The sequence below is a fragment of the Elephas maximus genome, chromosome 4 (assembly GCF_024166365.1).
Source record: "Elephas maximus indicus isolate mEleMax1 chromosome 4, mEleMax1 primary haplotype, whole genome shotgun sequence".
Taxonomy (NCBI): Eukaryota; Metazoa; Chordata; class Mammalia; order Proboscidea; family Elephantidae; genus Elephas; species Elephas maximus.
In genome coordinates this window covers 45,184,431-45,199,647 of record NC_064822.1, presented here as the reverse complement: position 1 = coordinate 45,199,647, position 15,217 = coordinate 45,184,431, and the positions used below count along the sequence as shown (strand labels likewise).

Here is a 15,217-nt window from a genome sequence, read left to right as displayed (position 1 = left end):
ACAGAGAGAAGTAACAGATAACCTTAAAAGACACCAGTCAGATGCTTCAATTGCTTTTGTCATTTGTTTCACTCTTTATATGTAATAAGAAGGGCTCATAACTCAGAGTTAGCATAGAATTTATGCAGGAAAATTACAGCTTGTCATATTCACTCAGTATAGGTTGTAGGACTGCAGAGCACATATGTAGTAAGTATTCATATTTCTCCCAGAGTTCTGGAGTAAAGTTTGGTAACTCTGAGGGGTTACATGGTACTGTCAATTCGTAAAATCCTTTCACCACAACAAGAAAAAAAAACAATCAAAATCTTCTAGTGAGGAATGTGGCATGTGGATGAGATGCTAATAAAAAATAAAGCTTAGAATGTAAGAAATTCTGAAAGGGAACTTAATGTCAGTTCTTCTCCTTCCTGCTCAAACATTCTCTCAAGGAAGTTCACTTACACATGGTGACCATCCTAATTGATTATTTCCCTTCAGTGAATTAGCTGAAATAAAAGCCATCTTGAATTCTGATTGTAAAGAACACCCAAATAAGCAACTCTTTTATGCCCAGAAGAATCTATTGCTGGGTTAATTCTCACGAGTTTGTCCTGAAGTACACAATTAGAAAGCAATACAAACCTGGAGAACATTCAGCAATGTCACCTTTATAACCAGTTTCTTCCTCAAGCTCCCGAAGAGCAGCTGCTTCTGGGCTCTCATTATCATCTATGAGACCTGGAAGTCCAAATCATTTGTAAGGTGGGATGGGAAAGTCCAGTAGTTTTTGAACCTCTCATTCTTCTAACATAGCTGCTGCTGAGCTATGTTAGAAGAATCAGAGAATTGTGAAAAGTGGTCTTACAGATAAATCTGAGGAGGCGTAGAACTTCTACAGGGGGAGAAAAAAAAAAAGAGCAAAAAGAATAATACCCTAGGCAGATTAAGTAGGCTCAGACAGCTATCATCTGTTCCTCTTATTTAAAGATCTTAGATTTTTTTTTTTGTTTTCATGAGCACCTCAACACTAACATTTTCACAGGGCAAGGACAGCATTTATCTCCTGGGAAGATAAATGACTTGGTGGTGGTTAAATGGCCTAGCTATGTGGCTACAGCACAGGAAGCCTGTAAACGTCTTCTGTTTTCTCACATGTAAGATGGTGACAATACTGCACATCTTGCCTTCCTCCCCACCCCAGAAAAATAATGAGGCCTCATAGTGAAATGCCAAGACGAATGTGTCACTTGTGAGGAGGAAGAACAGAAAGGTGTGAACTGAAGGCTGGTGGACTTTAAGTAACTACTATGGTTGTTGTAAGGACCAAGTAGAGAGAGGCCAAATGAAAGGAGGAGAGCAGGAACTCAGATTCTTCTTCCCGAAAGGTATAAAAATATATAAAGAAAAGTGAAATATACGCTATTTAGTTAGTTTTAAAAACTTAATTCATGCAAATTAATTTCTTCAATCAGGTTGTGAGTAAAAGAAAAAAAAAAACAGTTAACTATACGTTATGACAGGACTTTAAAAGATACAAAATATAAACAATTAATGACAAATAAATGAGATTTAATCTCTACAGACTGACACAATCCAATGAAGTCCTATAATAAAACAGTTTATTAAAAAATTTGGATAGCTTTATACTTACTGCACAAATAAAAAATTGTTCTAGTTGAAATTAAGACAATTTCCTTGGTCAGTTTACGTATGGCTGATCAAGACGTTTTTCTATTCGTAGCTTGTGTCCTACTTATTACTGTAAGTTACTTGTCAGGGGAAAACAGTGATAGAAAATGAAATAAGTTGACAAATTGTGGAAAAGCAAGAAATTACTCAAAGAGAGGCTACAGAGAATGTTGTGAAGAGGGTGGCATGGCTTGAAAGGTATGCTGTAACACCAGGTCTTACTTCACCTTCTTGGGTTCAGATGATCTTTAGAGAGGAGCCTCTCTGCAGAAATGGCTTTATTGTATAACCACAGGGACAGATAAAAGGGTGTTAAATGCTGAAGCACTGCAGTTCCCAGGCTTTGCCCTGGGCCCGTCCAGCAGCCCCTGAGAAGCAATTCTATTGCCTCTGTTTAGTCACTCACCTGCAGGGAATTCTAAGCAGTAGCCACCAATGGGTGGTCGGAACTGTTTCACCAGAACAATACATTCATAATGAAGAGTTCTCTGCAGCACTGGGATGACGGCCACACCTGCCACCAGAAAATGCAACCAAGGAAATCCACAATGAAAGATCAGTGGTGCCAGTCATTTGTTTAGAGCAATCTAACAAAAATCTCATATTTTAAGAAGCCAAAACCTACCCTCTATATGCCATTTACAAGAAGTGAACTTAATCTACAATATGGGCAGTTAACTTTGGAAGCTACTCTCAATTAAAGAAAAAATAATCACACTTACATGTTGTTTGAATTTTCTTTTTTATAAAAAACTTGTTTTTGTTGTCATAATTTCTTTAAAATAAAATCAAAACAAAAGCTAAACGTTCAGCACAAGGTTAAGGACATAAAATTTCTGTCTACATCAATCCCCACGTAGAACCATTTCTCATCATGTGGCTAGATCATTTTTGAAGTCTTAAATTTCCTTAAAGCAATAAATCAAGTAAGTTTCACTGTAGTATATGCTAGCTAGACTGAATTTTATTTTATTTTTTTAGGGTAAAAGACCTTTTCTCTCAAGTTATTTGGCTTAATCAAAACAACAACAAAAACCACTGCTAGAAAACACAAACCAGCCAGAGGAGCACTTGGTTCCTCCTAAATGTTTTTCATCAGTTAATAAAAGCAGCTGCAGCAGAGCAACTCTGTTTGCTTCAGTACAAACAGAAAATAACACAAAGTGGAAAAATAAAAGGGACAAAAAAAAAGACCTATTGCCCAACTTCCCCTAGACCAGAGGTGATTTTCAGGATTGTTTCTGGGATCTTTGCAGTCAAAGCATTCATGCCTGGAAGGGAAAGTGAACTGAATGAATAGTCTTTTTCCCAATTCTGTTTCCTCTCAACTTCGAAAGCAAGTGTTTGGTAAGCATAAAGTTGTGCCAAATGATTTTTCCAAACTAAAGGCTAGATCCTTTGGACAGAATATTAAGCATTTCTAGAAGTTATAACATCTAGACAATATGTAGCTTCAAGTTATGATTTAGGTTTGGTTATAAATATCAGTAGGAGTCCCTGGGTGGTGCAAACGGTTAAATGCTCAGCTACTAACCGAAAGGTTGGCAGTTCGAATCCACCCAGAGGTGCCTCGGAAGAAGGGCCTGGCGATCTACTTCCGAAAGATCACAGCCATTGAAAACCCTATGGAGCGCAGTTCTACTCTGAAACACACGGGGTCGCCATGAGTCGGAATCGACTCAACAGCAACTGGTTTTTGGTTTTATAAATATCAGCATATCTTCCCCTGCAAAAGCAGTGTTCTAAGCTTAGATAGATAATAGGAGCCAGAAGTTATTTATAAAGAAAGTTTGTTTTAGTAACATAGCATTGAAAAAACTAACAGTAGATACAACACCACAATTGAAGATAACTGCTCAGAGGTCTTGCTTAGAGCAAAAAAAATCTACACCTGGCCTCCTACAACAAAAGTTGCTAACTTATAAAGATAGTTATAATAAATCTGCAATCATACCATCAGCAGACTGTCCTTTCCTGGTTGTACGTTTCACAGTTTCCCAAGTTCTGTTCAGCAGAGAGGGAAAAACAAAATCATTAAAGAGGAGAATGTTCTTAGGTTTTCTGTGTATAACCAGAACTTCACAAATGCAAGCATGAAAATGTTATCGGTTAAGAAGACTAGATCAATAAAAATATGTATTTAAAAAGAGCCAATCGTGCTTTCCTACAGCTTCTGAAAATTACCAAAAAAAAACAAACCTGTGTCACCCTACACCTAGCCCTCTGGGTGCCGTCTAAATATAAGGCCTGTTCACTTGAGCTGAAGCTTTCAAATCATTTACTCTAAGTACTTTAACTTGGTTCATTAAGTCTACAGTCGAGCAGACAGCTGGTGATTTCAGCTGTAAAGGTTTTAAGCAGTTTACGCTTGAAAATTCTAGCCCTACCTCTAAAAACGACTGAGTACAATGTGAATTATTCAGATAGTTACTTACATAATTTATATTCTTAAAACATGTGATTTGAAATATACAATTTAGGAAAACAGGCCCTTTCCATTGAATAACTGAGGAATTATTAAATTGTGGTAAATGCTTTGCATTCGAGATCTTATCTAAGAAGAAAAGCGGTCACTAAATGAAAAAGTTAAGTGAATAACAACAGACTCCTGCTTCCTTTTACGGCTTTATTTCTAACTCGCTATTTGTTTCTAGCTGGGTTTTTTACCTACTTCAGTTTTTCAGTAACATTTGTGATAGTACTTTATCTCCCAGGAACATGGGGGAGGATTGTGCTGGAACGATCACGTTGTTTAAACGGGGAGTAGTGTAGGGGGGACAGTCCCTTTCACTCTCTTATCCCTTAAATAGTAAAAGGCAGTGGCAAGAGGCAGGAATGAAGACGCAAATAATTTTAGGATCTTTTCTAACAGAAGTAAGACATCTGAGTGGCTCTGGGAACTGGGAAAAGGTGTTAAAATCTGCCTCCCTGTGTTGTTGTTGTTAGGTGCTCACAGTGACCCTATGCACAACAGAATAAAACACTGCCCAGTCCTGTGCCATCCTTGTAATTGTTATTCTTGAGCCCACTGTTGGAGCCACTGTGTCAATCCACCTCACTGAGGGCCTTCTTCTTTTCCGCTGACCCTGTACTCTGCCAAGCATGATGTTCTTCTCCAGGGATTGATCCCTCCTGACAACATGTCCAAAGTATGTAAGATGCAGTCTCGCCATCCTTGCTTCTAAGGAGCATTCTGGTTGTACTTCTTCCGAGACAGGTTTGTTTGTTATTTTGGCAGTCCATGGCATATTCAACATTCTTTGCCAACACCACAATTCAAAGGCGTCAATTCTTCTTGGGTCTTCTGTATTCATTGTCCAGCTTTCACATGCACATGATGAGACTGAAAATACCACGGCTTGGGTCAGGTGCACCTTAGTCTTCAATGTGACACCCCTGCTTTTCAACACTTTAAAGAGGTTCTTTGCAGCAGATCTGCCCTATGCAACGTGTCTTTTGCCTCCCTGCAGTAAGGGTTAAAAAATGCACTGCCCTAAGGAAACCTCTTGTTCTTCACTTTTTACCTAGTTGTTCCTAAGGTTTGGACCTTGTCACACTTCTGTAAAAAATTTCTAATACTTCATTTAGTAAAAAAAATAAAAAATTTCTATGTACTGAAGATGTATCCACATTGTACCCAAATTCTAAAGGAAACATGTCAAAATGAACCTATGAAAATCAGACTACTATGACAACACACAGCCTCTCAACATTCCTGTTAAGTAAGTAGCAAGAAGCCAACCAACAAGCAATTCTGAGAAGTAAGCAATATAGGTTATAAGAGACAAAACCACCTTTGGCACAGCTCTCACATCTGCCTTCTAAGGTTAGTCCTAAAGTCTGAAGAAGACAGTGCTGGGAAAAGTACTGCAGATCCCATCCCAAATATACTAGGAATAAGGGGGAAAAATAGTATCATTATAGGGATTAAGATGTAGTGAAGAAGCAGTCATGAGCCATAAATGATAAGCAATAAAATATAAATGCATTTATAAGAAATACTGAAATAAGAGTGCCCCGTGACAGTGCCCCAGACAGAGCTCTGAGAGATGTACATTTGACTGGGGGTAGAAAATCTTAGCCTTTACTTGCCTACTAGCTAAACCCTAAGCCAAAACCTCCCTGACACTGTTTGATTATTTGTAAAACTAGGAAATTAAGAGTATGTTACCTTGACAGTCTCTTCTAGTTTGAGAATTCTGATTCTAGTTAAGTTACTCCACCTTTTGGTCTCCTACCTTAAAGGAAACATAGTAGTTTCGCTTTCTTCCCTCTAGTCAACCAATATGGGACACAGGACGGATGACAAAAGATGACTTCAATAGTATCCTGAATGTCAACGAAGGGGCATATGCCTGCATATTTTTATAGTTCTAAAATTAATTCCATATCCTCTTCCACGAGAAGACAGTGGCACAAAGGATTCTCTAGCTGATACTTTACCCCTTATATACAAGCTTTGGTATCTGGTAACAGATAAAAAACACTTTATAAATTTATAAAATCATGGTCTACTGTAAAGTACAGAGATTCACTCTTGAAAGCCTGATACCTGGTATGAAATATTAATACTTTACATAACATCTCTTCTGAGGCCACACGGAAGTCCTCTGTATGGAAGAATGAAGGTGAACACGCTATAAACATGCCACATAAATGTGGTAGTTTGATAGAGACTTTGGAAACCCTCTTGGCATGGTGGTTAAGAGCTATGGCTGCTAACCAAAAGGTCAGCAGTTTGAATCCACCAGCGCTCCTTGGAAACTCTATGGGGTACTTCTACTCTGTCCTATAGGGCTGCTATGAGTTGGAATTGACTCAATGGCAGTACCACTCCCAATCTACTGAAACAGACTCTTAGGAGTGAGGCTCAGACATTGGTGTTTTGAAAACATACCCTAATGATTCTGATGCACAACTCTGATTAAAAAATACTGAAGGGGAGGATAGTCAGAGAAGAGACAAGCTGATGTAAACCGACACATACTCTACAGATTAATTAGCGTTAAGGGTTATAGTTTGTGTTATAAACTTAAACAACTTTACAGAAAAGAGAAAACCAAACTGCATCACTATAAATTGGGTTCCAATCTCTCTATATTTTCACAAATATACTTAAATATAAGTACATTTGAACTTACTGTCCTCCCTAAAAAAAGGCATCTGGTAATTCCAGGAAGGCACCTTCATCCAGAAGATCTGTTGATTCTTTGTTTTGAGAGCTTGTTGAGGTGATCGTGGTCTGTTTCTTTATGTGACTTGATACTGACTGTTGTCTCCGAGCCATCCATAAATTATTGCATTAGTTTATGTTTGCTTACTGCATCCTAGCTTTTTGCTTTGTTTTGTTTTGATATGCCCAAATGGGTTGCTTGAGCAAGCTAGCTTGATTATTTTTGCCTTTGAAGTGCTGACGTCCTGTCCCCAGATGGCTAAAGCTGATGTCAGGTAATCAGTCTAGGAATCCATTCACTTTTCTTGTATGAATTCAGCTCAGGTGTCCAGGTAGCTGATTATCAAGTGTGTGGAACAGGCATCGTACAGTCTTAGAGGGGCAGGGGTGACTGGTGTAGGTACCGGCATCTGGTTGCAGCAGGGGGTCATGCTCTGAACAAGGCAGGGGGCTGAGAACCATCCCCCGAAAGTCTGTGAGGAAAGCACGTCCCTGTTCCCTAAAGCATGCAGGTGGGTGGGTTCTGCACACAGACCATGGGCACTCAATGCTTTTGTTTGTAAGGACCGGGAGGTACCAGTTATCCTTGGACCCCTGTCGCGGGGGGCTGGGTGACCTGAGTGGAGCCACCAGTCCTTATGCCCCTGTTGTGGGTAAGTGAGGACCCTATTTAATAGGCAAAGCACTGTCAAATATCAAACACCCACCTCTTCACCGCACAGCTGAAATGGTTACAGTCTGCCAACAAGGGCCTATTCTCCTGAAATAGGCCCACACAGGTCCATGCAGGGGGGAAAGGTATTCAAAATCCACGGACTGTTTATGCCTGGACAGGAGCGGCTTCTGTCCTGAGCTTTCCTGGTTAGTGGAGCTGGCAAACTATCTTTTCCCCAAATTGTGAATTTATTCCTACCTAAGGCCATAGGATGGCTCAGGGTGCTCAACACAGCCTATCTCAGGCCCAGGGAAATCAACAGCCACCAAAGCCGGCTTGGGGGCTGGGGACACAGTAAAATATATGCAAGTACTCAGCTTTTGCTGATAGCGCTGTTCTTCTCTGGTTCCAGAGGTGTGAGTAAGCTCTGCAGTTGGCTGCTTCTCCCTGAAGAAACTGCAGCCGAATGCTACCACCAGCCTGCTGCAGCCGCTCCTGGGATCCCAGTGATTCAGGTTCAGTAACTCCTCTTCGCTTCTGAAGGGTATCTCCTCTCCTGGCCGCTCAGTCCATTTTCTAACTTTGCCTCTGATGTTCAGGCCTCCTAGCTTGTCATAAACGTAATTGTTTCACTTGTTTTTTTTGGGTCTTTGTTGTAAGGAGAATCGCAGGAAGTGTCTGGCTGTTCCATCACCTTGGCCCTGCCTCTTTGAAATGTTCTTTTTGACAATGAACATGACGCTGTTCCTTTTCAAATGTGTCATTCTTGTTGCAGTCAACCATATCGTCGTCCTATTCAAAATGGCCAACACCAGTCCATTTCAGCGCATCAATGCCCAGGATATCTATCTTCAAGCATTCCATTTGATTTTGGACACCTTCCAATTTTCCTCGATTCATACTTTGTACATTCTATGTACTGATTATTAATGGATGTCTGCAGCTGTTTCGAGTCATACCACATCAGAAAATGAAGGACAACAGCAAACGAAGGATTTTTGAATTGATGATACCTTATTTCTTCACACAGAAACTATGTTACTTTTATTTGATTAGTTTCAAAACAGAATTTTGATATTAACTTGTGGATTTATATCATGTAATCCTATTTTCTCATTGTTTTATTCTTTTATATTACATTTCACTAAATAAATACTTAAGGTATTTAGCATATTTTTTTGATACTTATAAAAGCAAAAGACTATAAATAGTTTGAAAAGTAGAATAAAAAGGATTAATTGCACAGCTGCCATTAATATTTTGCTAGTTTTTCTTCTAAACTTTTCTTACATATTATTAACTTTATGGAGTTTAAAAACATATATAAGATTTTCTATTTTGTTTTCAACTTATTAACTTTTTCTATATTGCTAGGCTGTTTTCATAATCTGCTTTTTAGATGGTTGCACAGATGTTACCAAATGAATACACTATAATGGAAAACAATTTCTCTATTTTTAAGATGTTTAGGTTGCTTTCCATTTTTTGTCATTTAAAATTTCGATGAACATTTTTCATTCATAAGTATGATTACAAATAATAATTTCCTTAAAAGATTCTCAGGAGTGGTATTTACTGGGTCAGAGGGTCTGATATCTTTGATACATATACATATTTTGTGAAATGCTTTACAAAAGGGTATACCCAATTTACATTTCCATGAGCATGGTGTAGGCACATAAGTTTCACCTCAAACATAGCAATGTTTCTCTTTAATTCCTCTAGAGACTAAAAATTTAACTGGATTATTTTGCCACCTTATCAGAAATAGCTTCAGTAAGGCTTGGCTCCAAAATTTTAGGTCCACCCTAGCTACTTAAGGAGAATGGCGTTAAAATAGATTCCTGGTTAGTTGCTATAACCAATTTACAACCCAGTTTTATTCAGAGACTATAAATGATTCAAACATTGTAACAATGAGAATAATAGCTAGATTATTTGACAGAGTTTATAATGAGGACACAGTATATCACAATTTATGCCAAAACTAAACAGAAACCCTGATAACCCATTACTGAGCATTTTACAAGAGGGTAAAAAAAAAAAAAACAGTTTACCTAGTTTTACCAGTAGGATCCATGTAAGTTGTTCTTTCAAGCTTGACCCATTTTCCTTCTGAAATCAACTAAAAGGAGATCAGATAATAAATTGGGAAACTTTCAAACCAAACTGGTTTTATAATAATCAAAAAGGTTTTTGGTGTTTCTTTCAAATTTCTCTATGTGGCCCTCCAGTAATCTTATTTTCCTCCTAATTGTGGTCAAGTTTTCAGTTGAGTAAGTATTAAAGGTTGTTTTCCTGAAGGGTGGTTCTGCTTCTTTTGGGGGTTTTTGAGGTAGTACTGGAGGTGAAAAGAAATGATAGTGTAAAAACTCCCTGGTCGGGGGTGGGGAGTGGTAAGGAGCAACTGGAAGGAGAACAAAGGGGGGCATGTCTTAAGGGATGCTCCTAACATTCTATCTTCTTCTCTGGGTGCTAGTCACATAGGTGTGTTTACTGTGTAAACATTTATCAATGGTATTTTATGTCAATAACTACACAGGGAAGCTGATTGTGGGGAAGCCATGTCCAATGACTGGATTTCCTACAATGACATATGGGTGTCCCACCCCAGGATTGTTCTGCATCGACATTAGGGAGTTTAACTTACAAGGACTAACTTACCTATGGCACTATACTGAACTGAGCGGAAAGCTTCACTGTATACATAAAGCAGTAGCCTTTTTCTTACTATCCTATCTTTCACTTCTTGCCAACAGCAACCTAATAATTATCAGCAGATCTGTTCACAAACATGAAAAGATTTTAAATCAAAAGAATTCCAAAAGGTGTCAAGATCAGAGTTCCAAGATGAAGGATTTAAAATTTATCCATTACAATGGTTCCTGCAGGAAGATAATGGCTAAACTGAGTAATATACAAGATATGTTAGTTCTAGAACTCACTGGAATTGGACTACAACTAACAATTTAGGTTTTTATTGTTCTTAATCAGACATGTTAGAAGTGTAAACAGCTCAGATGTGATATCTAAGTATCAAATGTCTAAGCCCTATAATTCACACATTATTTATTTTTCTATCCAGAGAAACTTTTCAGAAGAACTGAAAATTTTTCTATCAAGAGCCAAAATCCACTTTAAAATGGTCTCACTTTACCTAGTTCATATAACTAAGACGGCTAAACTATGGCTCCTAAAAAAAAAAAAAAAAATCTATGGCTCCTACACAAGTGCAAAATATCCCTGAGCCCTAAGAAGAGAGCAGGAACAATGTTCAAAAATTATCTTTAAGAATATAAACAATCATTAGAAACAACAAATAGCATATACATTTTTCTTAAACTCAGATCATCTGGGGAAGGGGAAGGGAAGTGAAAGCCAATTTATACCTCCTCTGAAATAATAGACTGTTTCATTGTTTGAGAAGAATCCATTGGTTCTTGGTTTTCCATTTTAAAACTAGTCTTTATAGTCCTCAGGTAAGACGTTCACGCTGTAAGATAATGAGATTTGTTTAGGCTAAAATTATTTTCTGAATTTAACACATTTGTCTATAGACCACCGGTCAAAGCACTTAAATGATTAAAAAAAAAACACAAAAACTTACCTACCAGCAAAGCAGCTTCTCCTGTGTGAAGATCTGGGAGAACTGCCCCAGAAGGAAAAATGCAAAAAAGTAAATGCAAATGCCCCAGGAAACATTCAGAAAAGAACTTAAGGCCACCCAGTTAGATTCAATTAACTACTGTGTTCCCACATGCACGTAGGGAGCCTGGAAAGGAGGCACTTAGATACACTGTTAAAGAGATAGTCTTACTTCAAATCTAAAACTCTTTCCAAGGGGAAACAGCAGAAAAATCGTGTACCTCTCTCCAAGCCCACTCTTCAACTATCGTTCCTTGTCAATTCTTTACAGCAAAACTTTTTAAGAGTTGTGTGGGCTGTCTCTACCTCCTATTCACTTCAAAGCACTTTTAACACTTATCGAAGTCAGATTTGGGTATAAACAGTTAACTAGTAGGACAAGGTCTTTATAAAAAGAGCAGGTCCCTAACCCTCCCCTCCCGGGTCCCACTCCCCAGAGGCAACCAATCTCAACAGCTCTGACATTTTGATAACTCTAAAGAAACATGCTTCTATTTCACTTTCCTCCCAGAGCAACAGTTGTATCCTAATTTTGGACAGCACCACCAAGGGGATCTGGTTCAATATTGTTAGGTGCCATTGGGATGATTTTGACTCATTGTGACCCCATGTGACAGAGAACTGCCCCATAGGGCTTTCTAGGCTGTAATCTTTCCAGGAGCATATCACCAGGTCTTTCTCTGGTGGAACTGCTGGGTGGGTTCAAACCGTAGACCTTTCAGTTGGCAGCCAAGCGCTTAACCATTGCGCCACCAGGGCTCCTAGTTCAATAGAATTATGACAATATATATGATTCGCAGCTGATCTCTGCAGCATTTACTTTTCCTTTCATGTACAATCCATTGTACCATTTGCCTACTTTTATATAAACACATTACTAATTGAACAATAAACTCACTTGCAGTTCCCTAAAATCTCCCCTTTACACATTTGCATCAAGTATTTACTCTTTGTATTCTATCAGTTTTATTTTCTTAATTCTCTCCTGGAGCCCTCTGGCCTGCTCCAGGGCTGGCTGCCCCCTATGCTTCTGGCAGAGCTCTCCTTTCGTGACCTCCCTTCACTGTCATCCTGGTGTGTGTTGGGATCCAATTTGTTGAATACCACTACTTCTTCTTTTCTTAGTTTATGCCTTCAGTTTGGAACTTGCAAGTCTAAAAATCTTTTCTCTGTCCTCACAACAGATAAATAATCTGACCAAATACAGAACTACAGGTTGAAAATAATTTTCTATCAAATTCTTGAAGGCATTGCTCAGTTATCTGGCTTCTGGTGTTACTGTTCAGAAGTCTGAAGCCATTCTAATTCTTGATTCTTCACCTGTTCTCTTTCACTGGAAGCCTGTAGGTTATGTGTGTCTTCATGTTGGTGTACCTGGGGGTGGTAATGGTTACATTGTTTTGTGTACGCAAGTGGGTCCTTTTAACCTGGAAACTACATATTGTGCTTCTTTACAGGGAACTTGAATTATTTCACTGATAATCTCCTCCACTCCATTTTCTCTTTCAGAAAGTTTATTTAGCTGTTGGACTTCCTGGATTGATCCTCTTATTTTTTTTTCATTTCTATTTTCCAGTTCCTTGTTATCTTATCTACCATTCTCAGCCATCTCCTAACCTTCACTTCAGAGAAAATAGAGACCTTCAACAATCAACTCTCTTACCAACTGTCTTAGAGGAAAAAGCATCTTCCCTCTTTGTTTCTTCTGGGACCCAGAGCAGTAACTATATTACCCATATGAGTCGGAATCAACTTGACAGCACTGGGTTTGGTTTTTTTTTTTTAATCAATCTTCAATTTCTACCTCATACAGCTAGTTACTTCTATCCCAAAATATAATACCCAACAACACAAAAATCAATCAACTTCTCATAATCTGTTCTGTCTTCCAACCTTGCCAGACTTCTGGAGAGAAAGAATGACACCACTGTTTATCTTTATCTAGCCACCAGCAATCTTCTCCTCTAACACCCAATGGAAACTATTTTTTCCATTGCTTACAAATACTAGTGTTTCTCGAGAGTTCTTCTTGATCACTTCCCTATCTAAGCTATTTCTCTGATTAACCTCATCTACTTATGGATTCAGCAATCATTTACACAGCAATTACTAATTTTTACTTGTTTCTGCCCTACATTGGCTGAGCTGTGCCTACAGATGTCTTGCCTATACCTCACACTCACCTCGTCTAAGCCTGAGTTTACCCCCTTAACCACATCTACTCATTGTCCCCAAGCTAGAATTTTAAGTATCTCCAATTCTTTATTCTTCTTTTTCAACCATAACTTATCAGTTATAAGTCCTAAAAATTCTATCTCTAACATTGCTTGAACGTGTCCTCTCTCTATCATCACTGCTCTGGTTAAAAACCTCAGTGCCTCACACTTGGGATGAAATGATTTCCAAAACGATCTCCTAGACTCTAGTTTTTTCTTTATGTTGCCCAACCTTCAACATTGCTGACAGTTATGTTTATATAAAACCCCCCTAAAATCACTGTCAAATAAACGAATGAATAAAGTGAATCTGAACTGGGTAAGTCAAGAGATCCATTCTGTTCTCAAACATTAGGTTAGTTTGGGGCCTGGTTAGGCTTGTCCTAAAGAGCAGTTCTTTCTCTACTCCTCTTTATTTGACTAAGTTAATCAAACTCAATTTGAAAACTATGTTGGCACGAAGTTAAAGGATTCACATTTCCTGATTTCCAAACTTCCAACAAAGCTATATAGTAAACAAGATGGCGTGGTACTGGCATAAGGATAAACATATATTTATCAATGGAATAGAATTGAGAGTCCAAAAATAGACCCCATACATTTATGGTCAACTGATTTTCAACAAGGGTGCCAAAACAAGGATGCAATTCAATGGGGGAAATAATGTTTTTTTTTCAACAAGTGGTATTCAGGCAACTAGACAAACACATGTGTAAGAATGAAACTGAATTTCTACCTCACCATATACAAAATTAACCCAAAATGGATCAAAGACCTAAATGTAAGAGTTAAAACTATAAAGGTCTTCTAAAGCACAAGCAGCCAAAGAAAAGATAAATTGGACTTCATCAAAATTAAAAACTTCTCTGCTTCAAAGGCACTATCAAGAAAGTGAAAAGACAACCCACAGAATGGGAGAAATATTTGCAAATTACGTATCTGATAAAAATATATGAAGAACTCTTACAAAGATAATAAAAAGACAAATAACCCAATTTAAAAAATGCGCAAAGGATCTGAATAGACTATCTCTGAAGATATGCAAATGGCCAGTAAGCACACGAAAAGATGTTCAACATAATTACATTTTTATGCAAATAACGAGTGTTTCTATGTTAGCCAACTGCAGCTTCCTTCCGCGAGGTATTTTTATAAGTACGGCTATACCATTTTTTAAAACATGTTCCTGTAAAAAAAAAAAAAAAAAAAAAGTTAGCATAACGCGCTTATGAAAATACTTCATGGGGAGAGGACACGGTTGGCAAACAAACGTAGAAGCCGTGTGTTATTTGTGTAAAAATACAGTAGTTACTGTTGTTAAGTGCCGCCAGGTTGATTTCAACTCATAGCAATCCCATGTGACAGAGCAGAACATAGGGTTTCTTTGGCTGTAATCTTTACAGGATCATATTGCCAGGCCTTTTCTCCCACAGAGCCCCTGGGTGGGTTCCAACTGCCAATCTTTCACTAGCAGTTGAGCACTTAACCCTTGCACCACCAGGGCTCCATAATAAAACTACAATGAGCTACTACTAGAATCACTATAATCAAAAAGAAGAATAGCAAATGTTGAGAATGTGGAGAAATTAGAGCCCTCATACACTGCTGGTGGGAATGTAAAAAGGTGTAGCCTCTTTGGGCAACAGTCGAGCAGTTCCTCAAAACGTTACGTAAGCATAAAGTTCCCACGTGGCCCACTCTCAGGTACACGCTCAAGAGAAATGGAACACGCTCACACAGACAACTCCTACAGGAATGTTCACCGCAGCACAACGTGTAACAGCCCCAAAACAGAAACAACTCGAATGTCCCTCACCTGATGCGTGAGTAAAATACGGAATATCCACACAATGGGTT

General features: G+C 38.4%; 1 protein-coding gene across 7 annotated transcripts in view; it reads right to left on the bottom strand.

Annotated features, from left to right (window-relative positions):
• The window catches only part of NUDT5 (nudix hydrolase 5), a 30,216-nt gene that overhangs the window by 6,612 nt on the left and 8,387 nt on the right, over positions 1 to 15,217 (bottom strand). For 2 of the 7 annotated variants that reach the window (XM_049881991.1, XM_049881997.1), the window contains exons 2-7: positions 11,107 to 11,148; positions 10,889 to 10,992; positions 9,557 to 9,624; positions 3,626 to 3,675; positions 2,078 to 2,185; positions 625 to 720 (exon numbers count right to left, since the gene is read on the bottom strand). In XM_049881991.1, the coding sequence (XP_049737948.1) occupies positions 625 to 720; positions 2,078 to 2,185; positions 3,626 to 3,675; positions 9,557 to 9,624; positions 10,889 to 10,951 (385 nt within the window). In that variant the 5' untranslated portion in view covers positions 10,952 to 10,992; positions 11,107 to 11,148. Of the gene's footprint in view, positions 1 to 624; positions 721 to 2,077; positions 2,186 to 3,205; positions 3,315 to 3,625; positions 3,676 to 9,556; positions 9,625 to 10,888; positions 10,993 to 11,106; positions 11,149 to 14,445; positions 14,547 to 15,217 lie in introns of those variants that run through there. The other 5 variants (XM_049881992.1, XM_049881995.1, XM_049881993.1 and 2 more) reach the window with 5 other exon arrangements.